General features: G+C 45.5%; 1 protein-coding gene across 10 annotated transcripts in view; it reads right to left on the bottom strand.

Annotated features, from left to right (window-relative positions):
- The window catches only part of RXRA (retinoid X receptor alpha), a 124,220-nt gene that overhangs the window by 10,232 nt on the left and 96,587 nt on the right, over positions 1 to 17,401 (bottom strand). For 6 of the 10 annotated variants that reach the window (XR_014560173.1, XM_083722337.1, XM_083722332.1 and 3 more), the window contains 4 exons: positions 11,302 to 11,358; positions 7,952 to 8,121; positions 5,214 to 5,343; positions 623 to 755 (listed from right to left, as the gene is read on the bottom strand). Coding sequence is in view for 9 of the 10 variants with exons in the window: in XM_083722337.1 (XP_083578463.1) it covers positions 623 to 755; positions 5,214 to 5,343; positions 7,952 to 8,121; positions 11,302 to 11,358 (490 nt within the window). In the remaining variant the exon portion in view is untranslated. The remainder of the gene's footprint in view (positions 1 to 622; positions 756 to 5,213; positions 5,344 to 7,951; positions 8,122 to 11,301; positions 11,359 to 17,401) is intronic. The other 4 variants (XM_083722339.1, XM_083722334.1, XM_083722336.1 and 1 more) reach the window with 1 other exon arrangement.

Raw genomic sequence — 17,401 nt, 5'->3', positions numbered from 1 at the left:
TCTTTCAGGTGCCTCCTTTATTTTCCCCAGTCAGCCAGGCATCTTCAGGGTTACATTGTTGGCTATTGTTCATGCTAGTTTTAAAGATGGACTCAAGGTTTCCTTTCTTTGTATAATATTTTCAAATGGTGGTGGTTTACAAATCCTTCAAATTCTGTCCTTTTGCAAACCGCTTAGAGGCTTCCTGTTGAGGAAGTGGCATACAATTTCTCTTAAAATAATATTCGTCTTAAACACAGCACAGCATCCAACAACCTTGTTCAGTTAAGATTGGCACCTGCACAACAGAACTTTCCCTCCCACTCCTCTCCCTGCATGCACCTCCCCTCACCCAGTTCTGCTCTGGAAGGTTGGGAGAACCCCAGAACAGACTTAGAATTTCTATTGCACTAGCAGAAATCCTTGCTCTAGCAGAACACAGGACTTAACACTAATCTGGATAGAAGCCAGAAACCCTAGCTTGGTTTTGGTTTGAAGAGCAATTGGTTCAATTTGAGGGTGGGCAGAGAAAAGAAGAAGAGTGAAGTAATCAAAACTGAAGCTGCAATCCCTTATTCACCTTCTCCACCCCCCATGGCCCCGAATCCTCACCCTTCCTGATCTCCAAACAGTTTTCTCTCACCTGTCAAAGATGGCACCAACGCCTGCACTGTGAGCACTGTTCCGATGGACGTGGAGACCTGTGGCAAGGAGGATCCCATCTTTCACAGCTATGGACCGGTGTGAGAAGGAGGCAATGAGCAACTCATTCCAACCTGCAGTGAAATAAATGGAGAGGGGGCTGTGAAGTCTACCAGAACAGATCACAAGATAAAACTTTGTCCCAAAACCTTTCGGCCCCTTTTTAGAGAAACAATCTGAGTAAAGTGGTGATGCTTCAAATAACAGAATTGCAAAGTTGGAAGGGATCCCCAAGGGTCCAACCTGCTGTAGTGCAGGAATCCCAAATAAAGAATCCCTAACAGGTAGCCATCCAACCTCTGCTTAAAAACCTCCAAAGAAGGAGAGTCCACCAGACAACTTTAAAACTATCAGGCGTTAATTCTAAACAGAGCAGACCATTGAAATCCATGGACCCAAGGTAGCCTTGTCCATTAATTTCAGTGGAACTGCTCTGACTATGACTAACATTAAATGCGACAGGTGTGTGGAACTTTTGCTGAACTACAAATCCGATTAGGCCTAGCAAGCGTGACCAGGGATGATGATGGGCATTGAGATATCTGGAGGGTAAAAGATTCCCAACACCTGCAATATGGCTCCAGGATGAGATGGTTTTACAGGAGAATTTAAAACAATAAAAATTTTAGCAAAACTTCTCTTGAGTCTTATGGATGAATTAATGCTATCCTGCTGATTTCTGGAAAACAAATAGATGCTGACCAGGAAGAATAATTATTTCTCAAAACCTCACTAGTTATTGTCCCATTGTGCTTTTAAGGCCACATCAACACCATACATTTAAAGAACTTTGATACTACTTTAAATGGCTTCCCCCCACAATTTCTGGAAGCTGCAGTTTCTTAAGAGTGCTGAGAGTTATTAACAGAGCCCTATCCACCTGTTGGAAGTGGAACAGGCATGTAACGCCAAAATCACATACAGTCATACCTCATGTTACGGACGCTTCAGGTTACGTGTTTTCAGGTTGTGGACCGTGGGAAACCCAGAAGTACCGGAACAGGTTAGTTCCGGGTTTCGCCACTCGCGCATGTGTAGAAGCACTAAATCATGCTTCGAGCATGTGCAGAAGCGCCAAATTGTGCCTGCGCAGATGTGGCGCTTCAGGATGCGAACACTGTGGGTTGTGGACGTGCCTCCGTCACGGATTACATCCGCAACCCGAGGTTCCACTGTATAATCAAAACACATCGGGTGCCCCTTTTATATTATTATTACTTTTTACTTTTTTGCCAGGTGAGTAAAGCTGAATGCACACAAGTTAAATGAGCGTAAGTTGCAAATTACGTGTATCTTAGTGCTTCAAACGTATGGCATGAATGTGGCCTAGATCAGGGCTTTGCCCTCCGTGCAGCTATCACAGGGGGTGCCCCCTGAAGCCATGAGCCATACTGAATTCCGTTCGTGCTAGAGGCACACGTGACACCAGCCACCTCTTTTAGCTAGGTTTTAACACTTCAATATTTCATGGGCAGGTGCTCTCCGCAGGCCACTCAATAATACATAAAGCCATTTGTTTGAAAGACTTTGAGGGGGTCAGCTGAGGCCTTTCCTGATAAAGACACTGGCAGGTTCCACTTGGGTGCAACGGACGAGCTCACGCCAGCTCGCCAAGTCAGCATTTTGCCTCCAGTGGTACACCACCCCCACTCCCCCTCTGGTGATCAAGCAAGTCCGTAATGAAATGCTTCCCTTCTTGACAAGCTGGGTGGCCACTAAAGGTTAGGGGGTCTCTGTGTTGCAAGGGATTCTGGACCAGAAAAAATCAGACTCATAGGGTTGGAAATGATCCCAAGGGTCATGTAGTCCATTTCCCTGCAATGCAAGAATTTCAACTAAAGCATTCAGGGCAGATGACCACCCAGACTCTGCTTAAAAACCACCAATGAAGGACAGCCCACCACCTTCCAAGGGAGTCCATTCCAGAGTCTAGCAGCTCTTACTGTCAGAAAGTTCTTCCTGATGTTTAGTCGGAATCTCCTTTCTTGCAATTTGAATCCATTGGTTCGAGTTCTGCCCTTTGGAGCAGCTGAAAACAAGCTTGCTCCGTCTTCCATGTGACAGCCCTTTAGATATTTGAAGACGGCTATCATATCTCCTCTCATTCTCCTCTTCCCCATGCTAAATAGACCGAACTCCCTGAACTGTGTTTGTCCTGCTGCTCTGTGTATACAGTCATACCTTGGGTTACAGACACTTCAGGTTGCGTTTTTTCAGTTTATGGACTGCCGAAACCCAGAAGTACCAGAACGGGTTCCTTCCGGGTTTCGGTGGTTGCGCATGCACAGAAGCGCTAAATCATGCTTTGCGCATGTGCAGAAGCGCTGAATCGCAACCTGTGCGTGTGCAGATGCGCCGCTGCGGGTTGTGGACGCTGCGGGTTGCAAACGTGCATCCCGCACAGATCACGTTCGCAACCTGAGCATCCACTGTATAGAGATGCATGTTACACAACACGGGATCGTATGCAATGTTAGCCCTCCTGAGAGTAGACCCAAACAGATGGAATGGTGCTCCAAGGGTAATTGGGACACTTTTCAAAGCACATGCTGGCAATCTCTCAGAAATTCTTTAGCTGTAAATCCTGCGATGCAGGGGGTTAGACTAGTTGGCCCTCTACAACTGATTCTTTTAAATATATTTTAAATATTGATATCTTTTAAAGCAATATGATACTGCTTCAAACAGTCATGGCTTCCACCTGAAATAATTCTGGGAGATGCAGTTTGTCCCTGTTCTTCCTCCTGGAGCTACAATTCCCAGAGCGGCTTAACAACCCATCCCTCTTTGCAGGGAACTCTGGGAACTGTAGCTCTGGGAAGTGAAGAGGGTCTTTTAACAACTCAGCAACCTTCACAAACTACATTTCCCGGGATTCTTGGCCAGGAGCCTGATTAGCCAGTCCTAATAATATTTTATTAGTAATGTTTTTAAATAGTGTTTCATTGCATACATACTGCTGATATTTTATGAGATGTCAGCCTGGTAGGGTTGGGTCAAGAGACAAGGGAGTGTGCCTCCAGGGGTGAAGCCAAACTGTTGCATTAGCAGCACCAAAGTGGCCTCTCCGGGGCACAAGCCTGGGCAGTGTGTATGGAGGTCCTGGGCTGCCCACATGACATGACCCCACTCTCACTGATGTGGTTCAAAGGAAAGCAGAGCAATACATTTGGCACCAACTTGGCTGCAGGAGTTGCCCAAAGGAGGTGTACAAGGTGCAATACAACCGCCTTAGGGACTCCACTCCAGACTTGTGTAGGGGTTTACATTTCCTGAAAGTGCTCCACAAGGCAGTGGAGGTTTAGGATCAGAGTTTTCCTTCTCTCCTACACAGGCTCCCTTCCCAGGTTGGGAAGCCCCATCTGCCACTCACTTCCCTCTAGAGCACATGCAGAAACCACCTTCTTGACTGTTGGGACTCACTATTGGTCTCGTCTGCTCAATCTGCTGGAGCCTGTCTTTAACTTTTATAAATAATTTTTTCTGTATTTTTTTAATATTGTTTTAAATGCTGTAATCCACCCTGGCAGCTTTTGCTGAAGGATGGGGCAATAAAGAAGCAAACATGTTGATGCATTAGCCACCTTGAGGTACTTGAGCTGCAGGCAGGATGGAATTTTCTTAGAAAACAAAGGCAGAAAATGCACCATGAATCTTACAAATGACCTGCAAGACACAACACTGGTGGCTTTAGAGCAGTGGTTCCCAAACTTTTTCAGGCCACTGGTACCTTGGATCCAGAAACTCATTTCCCTGCAAAAACTTTACCCTGCAAAAAGCATTATTCAGAAGAGCAGTTTGCAGGATTATAACACAACAAAATTCAAAACAGTATTAACCAGTTGCAAATTTGTTCAAAATCCAATTAAAACTATTTAGCTGAATGAATGCAACAAAACTGACTGACTTGATCCAGTGGTACCAGCTTTTCAAAGTCTGACAGTCATTTAGCAAAAGACTTAGATGCCACATTTAGTAACTCCTTCACCATTGGTGGTAAAGTCTTAATGTGAAAGGTGGGCCTGGTACTGATAATGGGATACCACCCCCCCAATATCTGGTTGAAAGTCATTTTTAAAACAGGTACATTTTATTAAATTTCCCCAAAAAATGCACTCTGATGCATAATATTTTTTTCTTTTCTTTTGTTGAATTCCCACCCCGTTTTCCATGGTGCTTTTTTAAAATTTCTCCCCCTTGCTGCACCCTATATTCTCTCTCTTATACCAACTATACAATAAGCTCTAATTCCTTCTATTGCTCATAATTCAAATCCTGCTCACGAATTCATAACACCTGTAGTATTTCTTTACATAATCTGAAACAGGCTTCAATTCTTCCACATGGTTGAAAGTCAATTAGCGGGGGTCTTAAATCATCACAACACCCCCCCCGACCCCTGCCACCCACTTGCCTCTTAGCATCCCGCGAGGGGGCTCTATTGCCCACTTTCAGAACCATTTATTTAAAGCAATAGGTTGCCCTGCTCCTTCTGCACCACCCGCTCCCCATCGAGGGTGCCTTATACTCACCAGCCCTGAGCAAGATCACTTGGTCATCTAGCGGCAGTTCTGAGAAGCGTGGGATCCTTTTGGCCCATTCCACCAATGTAAAAAGTTGCTTGTCTGCCGCTTGGCAGATGTTGGTGACCGGGTCATTGGGCTGCAAAGAACAGAGAAGCTGTGAGGCGTCAAGAGTGGGACAAAGGAATGGGAAAGAAGGGCAGACTGTGGTAAGGGCTGCAGCTCAGTGCTTGGAGCATCTGCCTTGCATGCAGAAAGTGTCAAGCTTGATACCTGCTGGAATCTCTGATTAGGGCAAGGAATATTTCCCTATCAGAAACTCTCAAGAGCTCCCTTGCTTGATATCCTAGACAGCTGCTGCCGGTCAGTGTTGGCAACACTCTGCTAGATGGACCATTTTCTGATTTGGTACAAGGAAGCTTCTTATGTTCCTAGGTTCAGTCCCTGGCATCTTCAATCAGGGCTGAGCCTGCCTGAAACCCCAAACCATCTAGCTCAGTATTGTTAACTGGCAGAAGCTCTCCAGGGTTTAAAGTGCAGGGTTTTTCCTTCCAGCCCTACCTGGAGATGCCAGAGATTGAAATAGGGGCCTTCTGCATGCCAAGCAAGTGCTCTGCCACTTGGCTACAGCCTTTCTCCTCCCCACCCCCTTCCATGAAGCGGGAATGATGCAGACAAGGTGAAAGGACACCCCTGGCAAATGATCCCTCTGGAAAAGGAACTCTGGGGCCACACCCAGAAGGAATGCAGTGACCCAAAACTCTCCTTTGCAAATGCCTGCCAAAGGGGGGTGGGTGGTTTCTGTTACAAGAATCGTCTTTCAGTAGCCAGGATCCCATCTGGGGCTATGTATAAACCGAAGGAATTCAAGGCTCGGGATCTCCTGGTGAGGATGGGGGCAGGGTGTCCAGGGAGGCCCACAAGCAACAGGCGACACAAACTGAATGGAGAGGTTTGCATGGCCTGCACTGTGGTCAGATGCGAAGGTGGGCAAAGACCGTCAAGAAGTTCAAGGACACTCCATATGCCCACTTTGCCACCTTACATAAAAAATAAATAAATCAGTTTTCTCCCTCTTAAACTTTCCAATGCAAAATTGAAATGGCTGTCCTAAACATTGTGGCTTGGACTATATCTATTTCTTTCCTGGAAATGACCATCTGTGGTGGATTAAAAACAAACAGTACAAAACAGTTTGTTTTGTACTGCCCCCGGGGACATTATATGCTGGACATTTGATAGCTTGGTGAAGTTCAACCCCCCCCCCCCCTTTGGCTGTGAAGCTCACAGCGGGTGACTTTGGGGGCAGCTGCTGCCTCTCAGCCTAACCCACCTCACAGGGCTGTTGTGGGGATTAAATGGGGAGAAATGTGTACATCTCACCTTGAGCTCCTTGTGGGAAAAGTTGGGATGTAAGTGCAATAAATAAAATAAAGACAATAAAAGCAATAAAAGCAAAGTGATAATTAAATATTTGTCAGCGGCCGTTCAAAAAACATCAGCATCCTGGCATTGGTAAGCTGGAAGAATCATTCATATCAATGGACAACCTGATACCTGTTTTGGGAGCTGGTGGGGGTTGTTAGGTAACATATGTCACATGACTATATTCATGTGTTCCATTCTTTGCTCCTCAAAACCCTCCCTATTCCCCCCCCCCCAGTTGTGGTAATCCTGGTGGTGGTGGTGGAAGGAAGAGATATTTCTCCCCCACCCAGGCATTTGATCTTCCTCGCACACAAGCACTGATCTGCAACAGGAGGCGCTTCTAGGTACCTTTCAAGGAGTCTCCTACCTCCACTTACAGATGCTGCCTGCATCTTCGTAGACTGTGACCACACATGCTGAATTATGCAGGAAGCCATATTCAATTTGCTAAAAGCAGGCTGCGACCAGAAGCAGCTATTTATTTTGCCTCCCCAGACCCCTCTCCACAAGCTTGCAGTGATGATCATTACATCCCCTCCCCTAAGTATTTTTAATCTTGATAACTGCTGCCTCCCAGGTGCTGGGGGTAACCAAAGACCGGCTTATCTCATCTCATTTCAAGGAAACATGAGCTGTGTGGGCTCTCTTTTCATTCATAGACTTTCCAGGGGATTAGGAACCCCAACTCATCAAGGTTCACAAGGGCTGCAAATGGGGTGTTCAAGGTGTCTGGTGACCATGGAGGCTGGTAGGGCTCTCAATGGCTTCTGGCCATGTTGGCTGTGCTGCCTCCACGGTAGCAATGTTTCTGAATACCAGTTGATAGAAACTATAGGAGGGGGAAGAGCTGTTCTTGCGCTCAAATCCTGCTTGCTGGTTTCCCACAGGCATCTGGCTGGCCACTGCGCGAACAAGATGGTGGACTAGATGGGCCCCCTTTTGCCTGATCCAGCAGTCTCTGCTTATGTTCTTAGTCTGGTTTTGTATATATCATGACCAACGGATGCTGGTGGAGCCATCTTCTAGTCTTGGTATCTGTCGGAGCATTTGTGGCCCTCCAGATATTCCAGAAGCACAACTCCCATCATCCCTAGCCATCAGCCATGCTTGCTGGGGCCTGATGGGAGCTGTAGATCAACAGTGATTGGTCCATTGTAGGGGGGGTTGGAATACATGACCCTTTGGGTCCCTGCCAACTCTACAATTCTATGAGCATCTGGAGGGCCAAAGATTCCCCACACCAGATTTAAGGTGACTTAACTGCATTTTTAAAAAGTTTGCCTAGAAGGAAAGAGCAATGGGGGTGTGTTTTTCCTTACCGAATTGGGGTTCAAGCCCATGTTCGCCTCAATGTATGTCTCTGTCTTTGGCTCAACGGCAAGTTCGGCTTCTAGAATCTTCTCCACAGGCATGTCCTCATTAGCGCTGCTCGTGGATTCGACCTCATTCTCATTGCGGTCCTTCCCACGCTGCCTCTCCTCTTGGACAGCTGCGGGGAGGGGGGTGGAGCCAACAAAGGCAGAAAAGAAGGAAAAAATATGGAGGAAAATGGATCAGTGGGTGGAGTCCAGCAAGAAAAGCATTTGTTCGTTCCTTTATTATTTATCCATGTCATAAAGTTTATGCACTTAAAAAAATATCAAAAATCCCTCAAAGCGGTTTACAAAACAATAAAACGGTCAACCACTATGGCATTTTAAGACTTTTAATTCTTCAAAAGTCTTCAAAACAATAAACTAAGAACAGATTAAAACTGGCATCAATTTTCCAATTATCTAGGTAGGCTTGCCTAAAAGAAAATGTTTTTAGCAGGCCCTGAATACAACAAAGGTTGCCTGGCTGGTGGAGTCAAGAGGCAGGGAGTTCCAGAGTATAACTGCCACCACACTAAAATATGGAGTTATTACAAATGTGGAATGGGTCTCATTTGACCCCTGTAACAGTGCCAGTTCTGCGATCTTGCAGTTATACTGATCCCAAGTTGCCACGGACTTCATCTACTAAAAGTAACACCTTGAAGTTGGCCCAGTAGCAAATCGACAACCAGTGCAGATCTCTGAAAACAGGTGTTATATGCTAACAGGGTCTCACTCCTGTCAGCAATTGCTACTAGCAATTGCACTGGAGAATTCTGCACCAATTGCAGCACAATCGCTGACAGAAGTGAGATGGGTTCGGGAAGTCCTCCAGCTTGTTAAGACCATGAGGCCTAAGCTCTAGGAAAATTTTCTCCAACATGATGCCTTTCATATGTTGTTGGCCTGCCCTCATGCTCAACATGTGAAGGGTGATGGGGGTTGAGGTCCCAACAGTATATTGAAGGCACCACACTGGGGAAACCCACTCTAGGTATTCCCTTCCATGCCTCCAGACCTTCAAAGGAAATTATGCCAATATTTGCCCGCTTGCTTAACACCATATGCATTTTATCAATATATGATTCTTCCTTTCTACCATATGCAAACTGGAGAACCAGGGTGGTACAGTGGTTACAGTGTCAGGCTAGGACCTGGGAGAGACCAGGGTTCAAATCCCTGTTTGGCCAAAATACTCACTGAATGACGCTGGGCCATTTACTGCCTCTCCGCCTCTCCTACCTCACAGGGTTGTTGTGAGGATTAATTGAGGAAAGGGGAAGAACCAGGTGCACCACCCTGCAGCTCCTTGGAGGAAAAGGTGGGTTATAAATTCAGTAAATAAATAAAATTTTAGATAGGTCTTAGGACACCAGACTGGAACAATGCAACTGGTGGAACTTGCACTAACAGGCACCGCAGAATACACATTCTGCATCTTTAAGAACTTGATATTTTAGTGTGGCAGCACCAATACACTTTGAAACTCCCTGATTCTTGACCTCAGGCAGGTGCCTTCACTGTATTCTTTCCAGCACCTGCTAAAAACATTCTGATTTAGACAGGTGCGTCCAGATATATGGCTGTGTTTTAGTCTATTGCTAGTTTTATTTTTTTGAACTATTCAATTCTCTCCCCCACTAATCATTTGATTGTTTTATTCTTCTTGTGAACCATGTTGAGGGTTGTTGCTGCTGCTGCTGCGGCTGCTGCTGCTGCAATCAAAGAAGTATAAATTTTAGCAAATAAGTAAGCAATCTGCTTCTTTTTTCTTCAAATGCTGTGTGCAAAGCCAGGAAAATGGGGAGGTGTGGAGGAACAGCATTGACCCTTCAGAGTTACAAAAGAAACTTGCCTTTCACCCCTCAAAGCTCTCTCTGCAATGGCACTGCCCCCAGATGTTCCTGACTCCTGTCTGTCACTCCTTCCCAACCAAAGCTGGGCTTCTACGTATAGAAAAATGCTTCCAGGATTTCCAATCGCCAGAGCCCTTCCACCAGAGGGCTTTCCTTCGGAGGCACCTTTCCATCTTATAACTACCACCACCCACTGTATCCACCCATCATTACCTCCAAGAGTCAGGGGTGACAGCAGTCCAAAGAATCCTTGGTGTCGAGAAAGTGGCTAGAGAGAATTTTTTTTTATTCTCCCTCTCCCATAACTCCTAGGCATCCAGTGAGGCTGAATGTTGGAAGACTCAAGACAGAGTAAAGGAAAGTCCTTCTTCATGCAGCGAGGAATTATAAACTATGGTGTCTGCTAACATATGGCATAAAGGATGGCCATCCAATCCGGATGGCGCTGAAAGGCAAATTCATGGAGGATACAGCAATCAGCAGCTACTTATCATTGCCACCAATAGTTGGGGACAACAGTAGTTCGAAACTTCGCGAAGGCACCGTGATGGCACTACATTAGCACCCTCCAGGCAATGCATATGATCTGTACATAGCCCTTTAATTAAGGCGGCACTCATAAGCAGCAAAACAAAAAACAAAAAACAAAAAACCCAGAGTCGGCCATGACTGGACCTAATGGTCAGGGGTCCCTTTACCTTTTTAAATAACCCTTCCTCCAAAATCAGAGGGGACACCTCCTCTTTGAAGGGATTCCCATGTACCCTGCCTCTCGCCCTAATACTCTGTACTTATCAGTTAAACCCTACAATTCCAGATTCCCTCTGGGCCACCTCTGGTAGGTCAGGATTCCTTGGTCCAATTGGGAGTCATTTAATCTGAATTCATTTACTTTAAACAAACAAAACAAAACAAAACAAAACAAAACAAAAATTGTATCCGAGAGGTAATACAATAGCCATGTTCAAATATGTTCAAATATCTAAAAGGGCTGTCACATGGAGGATGGAGATTGTTTTCTAATGCTCCAGAAGGGAGAACCCAACCAATGGATTCAAGTTGCAAGAAAGAAGATTCTGACTAAGCAGTAAGAGCTGTTTGACAGTGGAACGGTCTCCTGCAGGAGGTGGTAGCAGTTTTTAAGCAGAGGCTGGGTGGCCAACTGTTGTGTATGCTTTAGTTGAGATTCCTGCATTGCAGGGGGTTGGACTAGATGATCCTGGAGGTCCCTTCCAACACTACAATTCTATGATTCTATGCATCTGAAGCTAATCAGGCTTCCAAAACTGGAAAGGGGAAAAGTTCCATGGGGGAGGGGGAGGAATCTGGCCTGGCGGAACCAGGAAGAAAGAACTGGTTTAGCTCTGGGTTTGTTTCATTTTTACACCTCCAGATATATAAACATTCTCTTTTTGCTGCTTAACAGCTGGTCTAGAAATATTGAAATGGGAATAATACCTTGTTCTTCCTGCCTTCCAGGGAGTCTTGTGGGCCGGGATGGATGGTGCTCCATCCCTGTAATAGAGTAAAAATTTTGAAATGAAACATCGCGGTAGTAAATGATCCTGCTCTTGCTGCTGCTGTTTGACATTATAACTATCCAAAGTATTATTCTGGATTATTATTATTTTCCGAAAGCGCCATCCACAAAGCATGGCACTTCACCTGTCAAAAATGATCCATTAAAAACAGAAAAGAAAAGAAAAACAGGGGTCAGGGTCTGACAATGTTTATCCAGCTTGCAAAGGGTTTATTTTATTTGTTTGTTTAATTTGTGTGCCGCCCTTCATTCAAAATTCACAGGGCGGTTCACAATATAAAAATACAATGCCTAGAATGAGTTTTTACTCAGCCCAGGAGTGTGGCTGTTTAGAAGTCTCGGTTATTTTCCCTCTGAATTCTCTGTCCCTATGGGCAGCTTTCTAGAACAGACAAGCCATTTTCCAATGGTGTCAAAGAGAAGGCTGCTATGTACTGCAAATAATCTTATTGAGCTCAGAGAAGGTAGCTAGACACTGCCTGGTCATGGTGCTTGAGGTCCAGAGGCCTCTTTGCTATGGCATCATTCCCTCTCCCCCTCTTCCAGAATCTTTGCTGGGCAGAATCAGGACACACGCCCTTTCTACAAAAGCTCAAGGAGTTGACAGGAACTCCCTCCGTGGGGTTTGGGGGATCCTGAGATCAACCAGTTGCAAAAGATCAACCATATGCACTAATGACAATCTTTGCCTCAGTATGTTTTACCAACAGAAATGCTTAAAAACTGAGTGGTAGTCATCATTATTAAAGGTACAAGTGTGTTGTAGTGGTTAAGAGCGGTAGTCTCGTAATCTGGGGAACCGGGTTCGCGTCCCCGCTCCTCCGCATGCAGCTGCTAGGTGACCTTGGGCCAGTCACACTTCTCTGAAGTCTCTCAGCCCCACTCACCTCACAGAGTGTTTGTTGTGGGTGGGGGAGGAAGGGAAAGGAGAATGTTAGCCGCTTTGAGACTCCTTAAAGGGAGTGAAAGGCGGGATATCAAATCCAAATTCTTCTTCTTCTTCTACAAGTGTGGTGTACTGGTTAGAGCATCTGACTGGGGCCTGGGAGACCCCACTGCTAATCTCATCAGCTCTTTGAGTGGCCTTGGTCTAGTCCCTGTCTCTCAGCCTGACCTACTTTGCAGGGCTGTTGTGGGGATTATATGAGGAAGGGCAGAACCATGTAGGTCACCTTAAGCTCACTGAAGGAAAAACTGGGATGTAGGTGCAATAAATAAACAAAATGTGTGGCAAGTTGTCCTCCTAGCCTACATGTTGTCACCTGCTTTGCTTCTAGGGATCTGGTGTGTGTGTGTGTGTGTGTGTGTGTGTGTGTGTGTGTGTGTGTGCATGTGTGAAAAGACAGCCAGAATCACCATAGACTTCAGATGTGACTTTAAAGAACTGCAACTTTAAGAGTTTGCACTTCAGCTTGCATTTTCCTCTTCCCTCCCATTCCATTTTTCTTTGCATGCTGTGTCTTTTTAAATTGGATGCTTAAAACTGAGCTTGGCAAGTCACCCTGGGAGCCTTTTTTGGTTAAACAGTGGGGGTTGCATGTTATAAATAAATAAAATAAATACAATAATAAAAAATTGCACTATCCCCATCCCCCACCACATGAGGAATCTCAGGCAGATCCTGCAATATGCCAAGCATGTGCCTGTAATGAGCTCTGAGCCCCAGACCCTCCTCCCTAAAACTAGAAATTCTGTGCATATTTTATTTCAGGGAGAAAATCCCCACTCCACAAGGCTTTCCTTCCGAGTCAGACGGCATGCATCGCAAACATATAAGAGGATGTGTTATATATGAAAAATGCACAAGAGTGTGTCATGAGTGGAAGGAATGAAACAATGCAGACATTAAATCTATATTGATCTATCTCCCTATATACATAAAAATGGAAGGATGTCGTCATGCTCTGCAGTTCACATTGTCACCAAAAGGTAGCAGCATGATAAGCAGTGGGCAGGCAGGCGTGCAAGGAAGCACCTAGACTGAACAGAGGAGGGAAAGCACTTCACACAGCAGTGCCCCATAGAAGTGTGTGTGTGTGTGTTTGTGTGTGTGTAACAGAAAACCATATTTTTCTGGCCCAGCAATGGGTCTCTCCCCAACACGGCACCCTACTGGATATTATGGACTACACCACCCACTAGCCAGAGCGAGCGGTGTCATATAATGCTGTGGACAATGGACACACAATTGTTCACCATGGCCCTCATGTTGTACTGTTGAGATGGCTGAAGCTGATGGGAGTTACAGTCCAGAGTGCCTGGAAGGCACCAGATTGGCATGGGTTGCTGTCAGCTCACTGAGCCCCTTTCTCTTCCCTCCCTCTCTCCACCCAAGATGCCAGACCAGCTGCCTCTGAGACCAGCCATGGACAGCCCTGTGCCTGCATCCAACTCATTTGCTAAAGGCCAGCGAGCAACAATGGCAAGACGACTCAGGGATGGGTCATTGTGCAACCGCCTCCTCCCAAGAGCACAAATCCAAGAGAGAGTCATTCCAGGACAAACGGGGGAAAGAGGCAACTGTAATTCTAGTTCTGTGCAACCAATCTGTAAAAAAACCCAGGGAAACGGGACTGTGGGGCAAAGTCATCCGAGTTTCTCACATCGGGATGAATCTGCCCACCAGCTCACTCTGCTTCTTTTGCTCCAGACTGCATGCATTTCTACATTTCTCTGCAAAATGTTCACGCCATAACCCTGTATGTGCTTCCTGCAAAGTAAGCAACTGCTTCAAGTGATAGGATTTGCTCTTAAGTAAATACATGGCTGCAGCATTAAGAATATCAGAAGTGTACATGTATTTTGCAATTGCAGGTATACAATTTTCAGGATGCAGTGGCATTTTCATTTACTTGTTTATTTAAGAAATCCACATACAGTACTGCCCTTCATCAAATGATCCTAGGCTTGTTTACCAACATCTTTGAAGCTTGAATGCCTGCACTCATTTATCTGTCAGCGAATTCCAGAACATAACGTCCTTAGACAAAAACAACAACAGCTGAATAAAGACAGTGCTTCTGAGCATAAGCAGACTGCACTTCACTCACAAACACCCGCTTCCCCACTCTGAACATACTTACTGAGCAACCGCATGTCTCCCACACAGACTGAAGCATCACTATTGGGGTGGGGGGTGGGAGGAATTAAGCATTTACCCCACAGGCTTAACAACATGCCAAAACATAAATCCTGTTTTTGCTCCACATGACAACCCCTCCTAGCAGTGGCACATGAAAACACAAGAAGTGCCTACTCGATCAGGCCAATGCCCCATCTAATCTAAGCCTCTTTTAAAGCCATCCAAGTTGGTAGCCATCAATGCCTCCTGTGGCAGTTCCAGAGTTTAACCAAGTACGTTCATTTATTTCCCTGGAATCTTCAAACATTCACTTTCTTTGGACACTGAGAGAGGGAGAAAAGCTTCCTCCATGCCATGCATAATTTTATAAACACCAAGTATCTTTTCCTCACTTTTTCACCTGCAATTGTGACGTTAACTCTACATTATGGCAATGCAAAAGCCAAAAGTTTTTATCCCTCGCCACTCCAAACATACCATATTTTCCGCTCTATAAGATGCACATTTTCCCTCCTAAAAAGTAAGGGGAAATGTGTGTGCATCTTATGGAGTGAATGCAGGCTGCGCAGCTATTGCTGAAGCCAGAACAGCAAGAGGGAGCTCTGTGCAGCGAAAGTAGCGATCCCTCTTGCTGTTCTGACTTCTGGGATAGCCGTGCGAAGCATCTTCAGGGCAACAGGAGGAACACTCTCCCTGCCCTGAAGAGGCTTCGCGCGGCGAAACCAGAACAGCAAGTGGGATCGCTGCTTTCGCTGCGCAGAGATCCCTCTTGCTGTTCTGACTTCACTTTGCTGGAAAGGCGCTGCGCAGAGAAGGAAAGCTGCGCAGCGCCCCTTCAGCGAAGCAGGAGGAGAAACAGAGCCCCTTCCATTTCTCCTCCCGCTTTGCTGGAGAGGTGCTGCGCAGATTCAGAATATTTTTTTCTTGTTTCCCTCCTCTAAAAACTAGGTGCGTCTTATGGTCGGGTGTGTCTTATAGAGCGACAAATACGGTACATCTTTCTCCTTCCAGGCAAACAATGGGCATACTCCTGGCACAAGGACACATTTCAGCCACCAAAGGCACTCCAGAAGGGGGCAGCAGAAGGCCAGTGAGGGTGTGTGGCTTGGAGAGTCCCAAGGGCCAGAAAAGAGAGGGCCACAAGGCCATGTCTGGTCCTCAGGCCTGATGTTCTCCACCCGATGGAACCTCTGAAAACCAGATCATAAAGCCTTTGCAGACACAGAATGGAAGCATCATGGCTCAGTGGTTAAGAACATCTGCTTTGCATGCAGATGGTCCCAGAATCAATTCCCAGCAGCATCTCCAGGTAGGGATGGGAAAGAGACTCCCTGCCTAAAATCCAGGAGAGCCACTGCCAGTCATTGTAGGCAGCACTGTTCTAGATGAACCAATGATCGGGTTCGATACAAAGCAGCTTCTTGCATTCTGATTGGCAATTGAAGGGATAAGGATGCTGTGTTAGGCAGGCTCTTAAGTCTGGCCCAGGCAAGGCTCTGCTTACAGCCAACCTTGTTCCACATTTGACTTGCCACCTAAGACCTGACATCACCCTCCCATCATATATATTCTTGTTTTGTTTTCTGGGGCCCTCCACACTTCCTTCCAAACACCCTTCTGTCCATCACCTTCCTGAGAGAAGAGTTTGACATTTCCAGCAGCTGCACGTGCAAGCCCTTGAATAACTCCACAGATCAAGCACGACAGCTTTGCTTGGTGCTTAGGGCAATGCAGAGAAGGATGCTCGGGAGAGCCTGCCTCTTGCAGGCAGGACAGAAACACAGGATGTGCAGGAAGGTGGGGAAACAGTTCTTTGAGTGCCTGTATTTAGCTAAGGCGGGGGGGGGGGAGAGTGAAGCAAAGCTGAGAGCATCACCCCCTAAAGCTCTGCAAGGGTACCCCTATCCTGCTCCGTCCTTCACATCCCAAGCCTAAGATAGACACGGTCCTGGCCAGTGTTAGAAACTCCCCAGGTGCCAGGCACATTTTGCAACTGGCGCGGATCCAATCATGGCCATGGGCAGATCTCTGGATGCCGGGTTGGTGACTGATGTCTCCATCTGGCTGACCCCTCCAGCTTTTTTAAGTGGGTAAGTGCAAGAGCTTATTTATTACTTTTTTCTCTAAAAAGTACAAGGCTCACTCCCTCCTCATTTAATCCCTACAACAACCATGTTAGGTAGGTTAAGAGGCTGCAATTGGCCTCAGATCACCCAGTGAGTTTCATAACTGAGTGGGGATTTGAACCCTGATCTGCCAGGTCTTGGTCCAACACTCTATTTTTATTTTTATTTTAATAATGTTTATTAAAGTTTTTAAAAGTTACAAAAAGATAAAGTAAGCAAAAACAAAACTACACATCACAATAAGGAAAAAAGAAAGAAAAAGAAAAAGAAAGAAAAAAATACAGAAAAATAAAATCCTTTAAAAAAAAAAACACCACAGCAAATCTTCCCATAACTTGTCTTTCATTTGCTTGTTTCATTGACCTCCTCACACCTCCCTTTTTGTATTCTAGTTCAGTTAACTATTTCAGCAAATCCTTTCCATCTTTTCCAATTTTTGTCCTGTAATTTATCTTAAACTAATGTAACTTTACTTTCCCTCCTTTCACCAATTAACAATCTATTTTTTCTTAATCCTTTATAACATTTCTGCTAAAACCACATAACTTCATTCCAATATCCTTCTAACATTCCTTAATTTTACAATGTTTCTGTAAGTAAACTTTAAATTTCACTCTAACCAATACACCACACAGGCTTCCTAGAGTACTTCCGCTATGGGGCACCTATATAAATTAAGCAGACCTAAATACGGGGAAAGCAAAAATGTCACTTAGAGAAGGATCTGAAATATTTTCATTGAAGCTTGGGTTAGTTTTATTCTGGATTGTTTTATCCATGTTTTAATGTGTTGCAACCCGCTTTGAGAAT

Source organism: Podarcis gaigeae (genome assembly GCF_964106915.1).
Source record: "Podarcis gaigeae genome assembly, chromosome: Z".
In the NCBI taxonomy this organism is placed as follows: domain Eukaryota; kingdom Metazoa; phylum Chordata; class Lepidosauria; order Squamata; family Lacertidae; genus Podarcis; species Podarcis gaigeae.
This window is presented reverse-complemented; position numbering and strand designations above follow the sequence as displayed.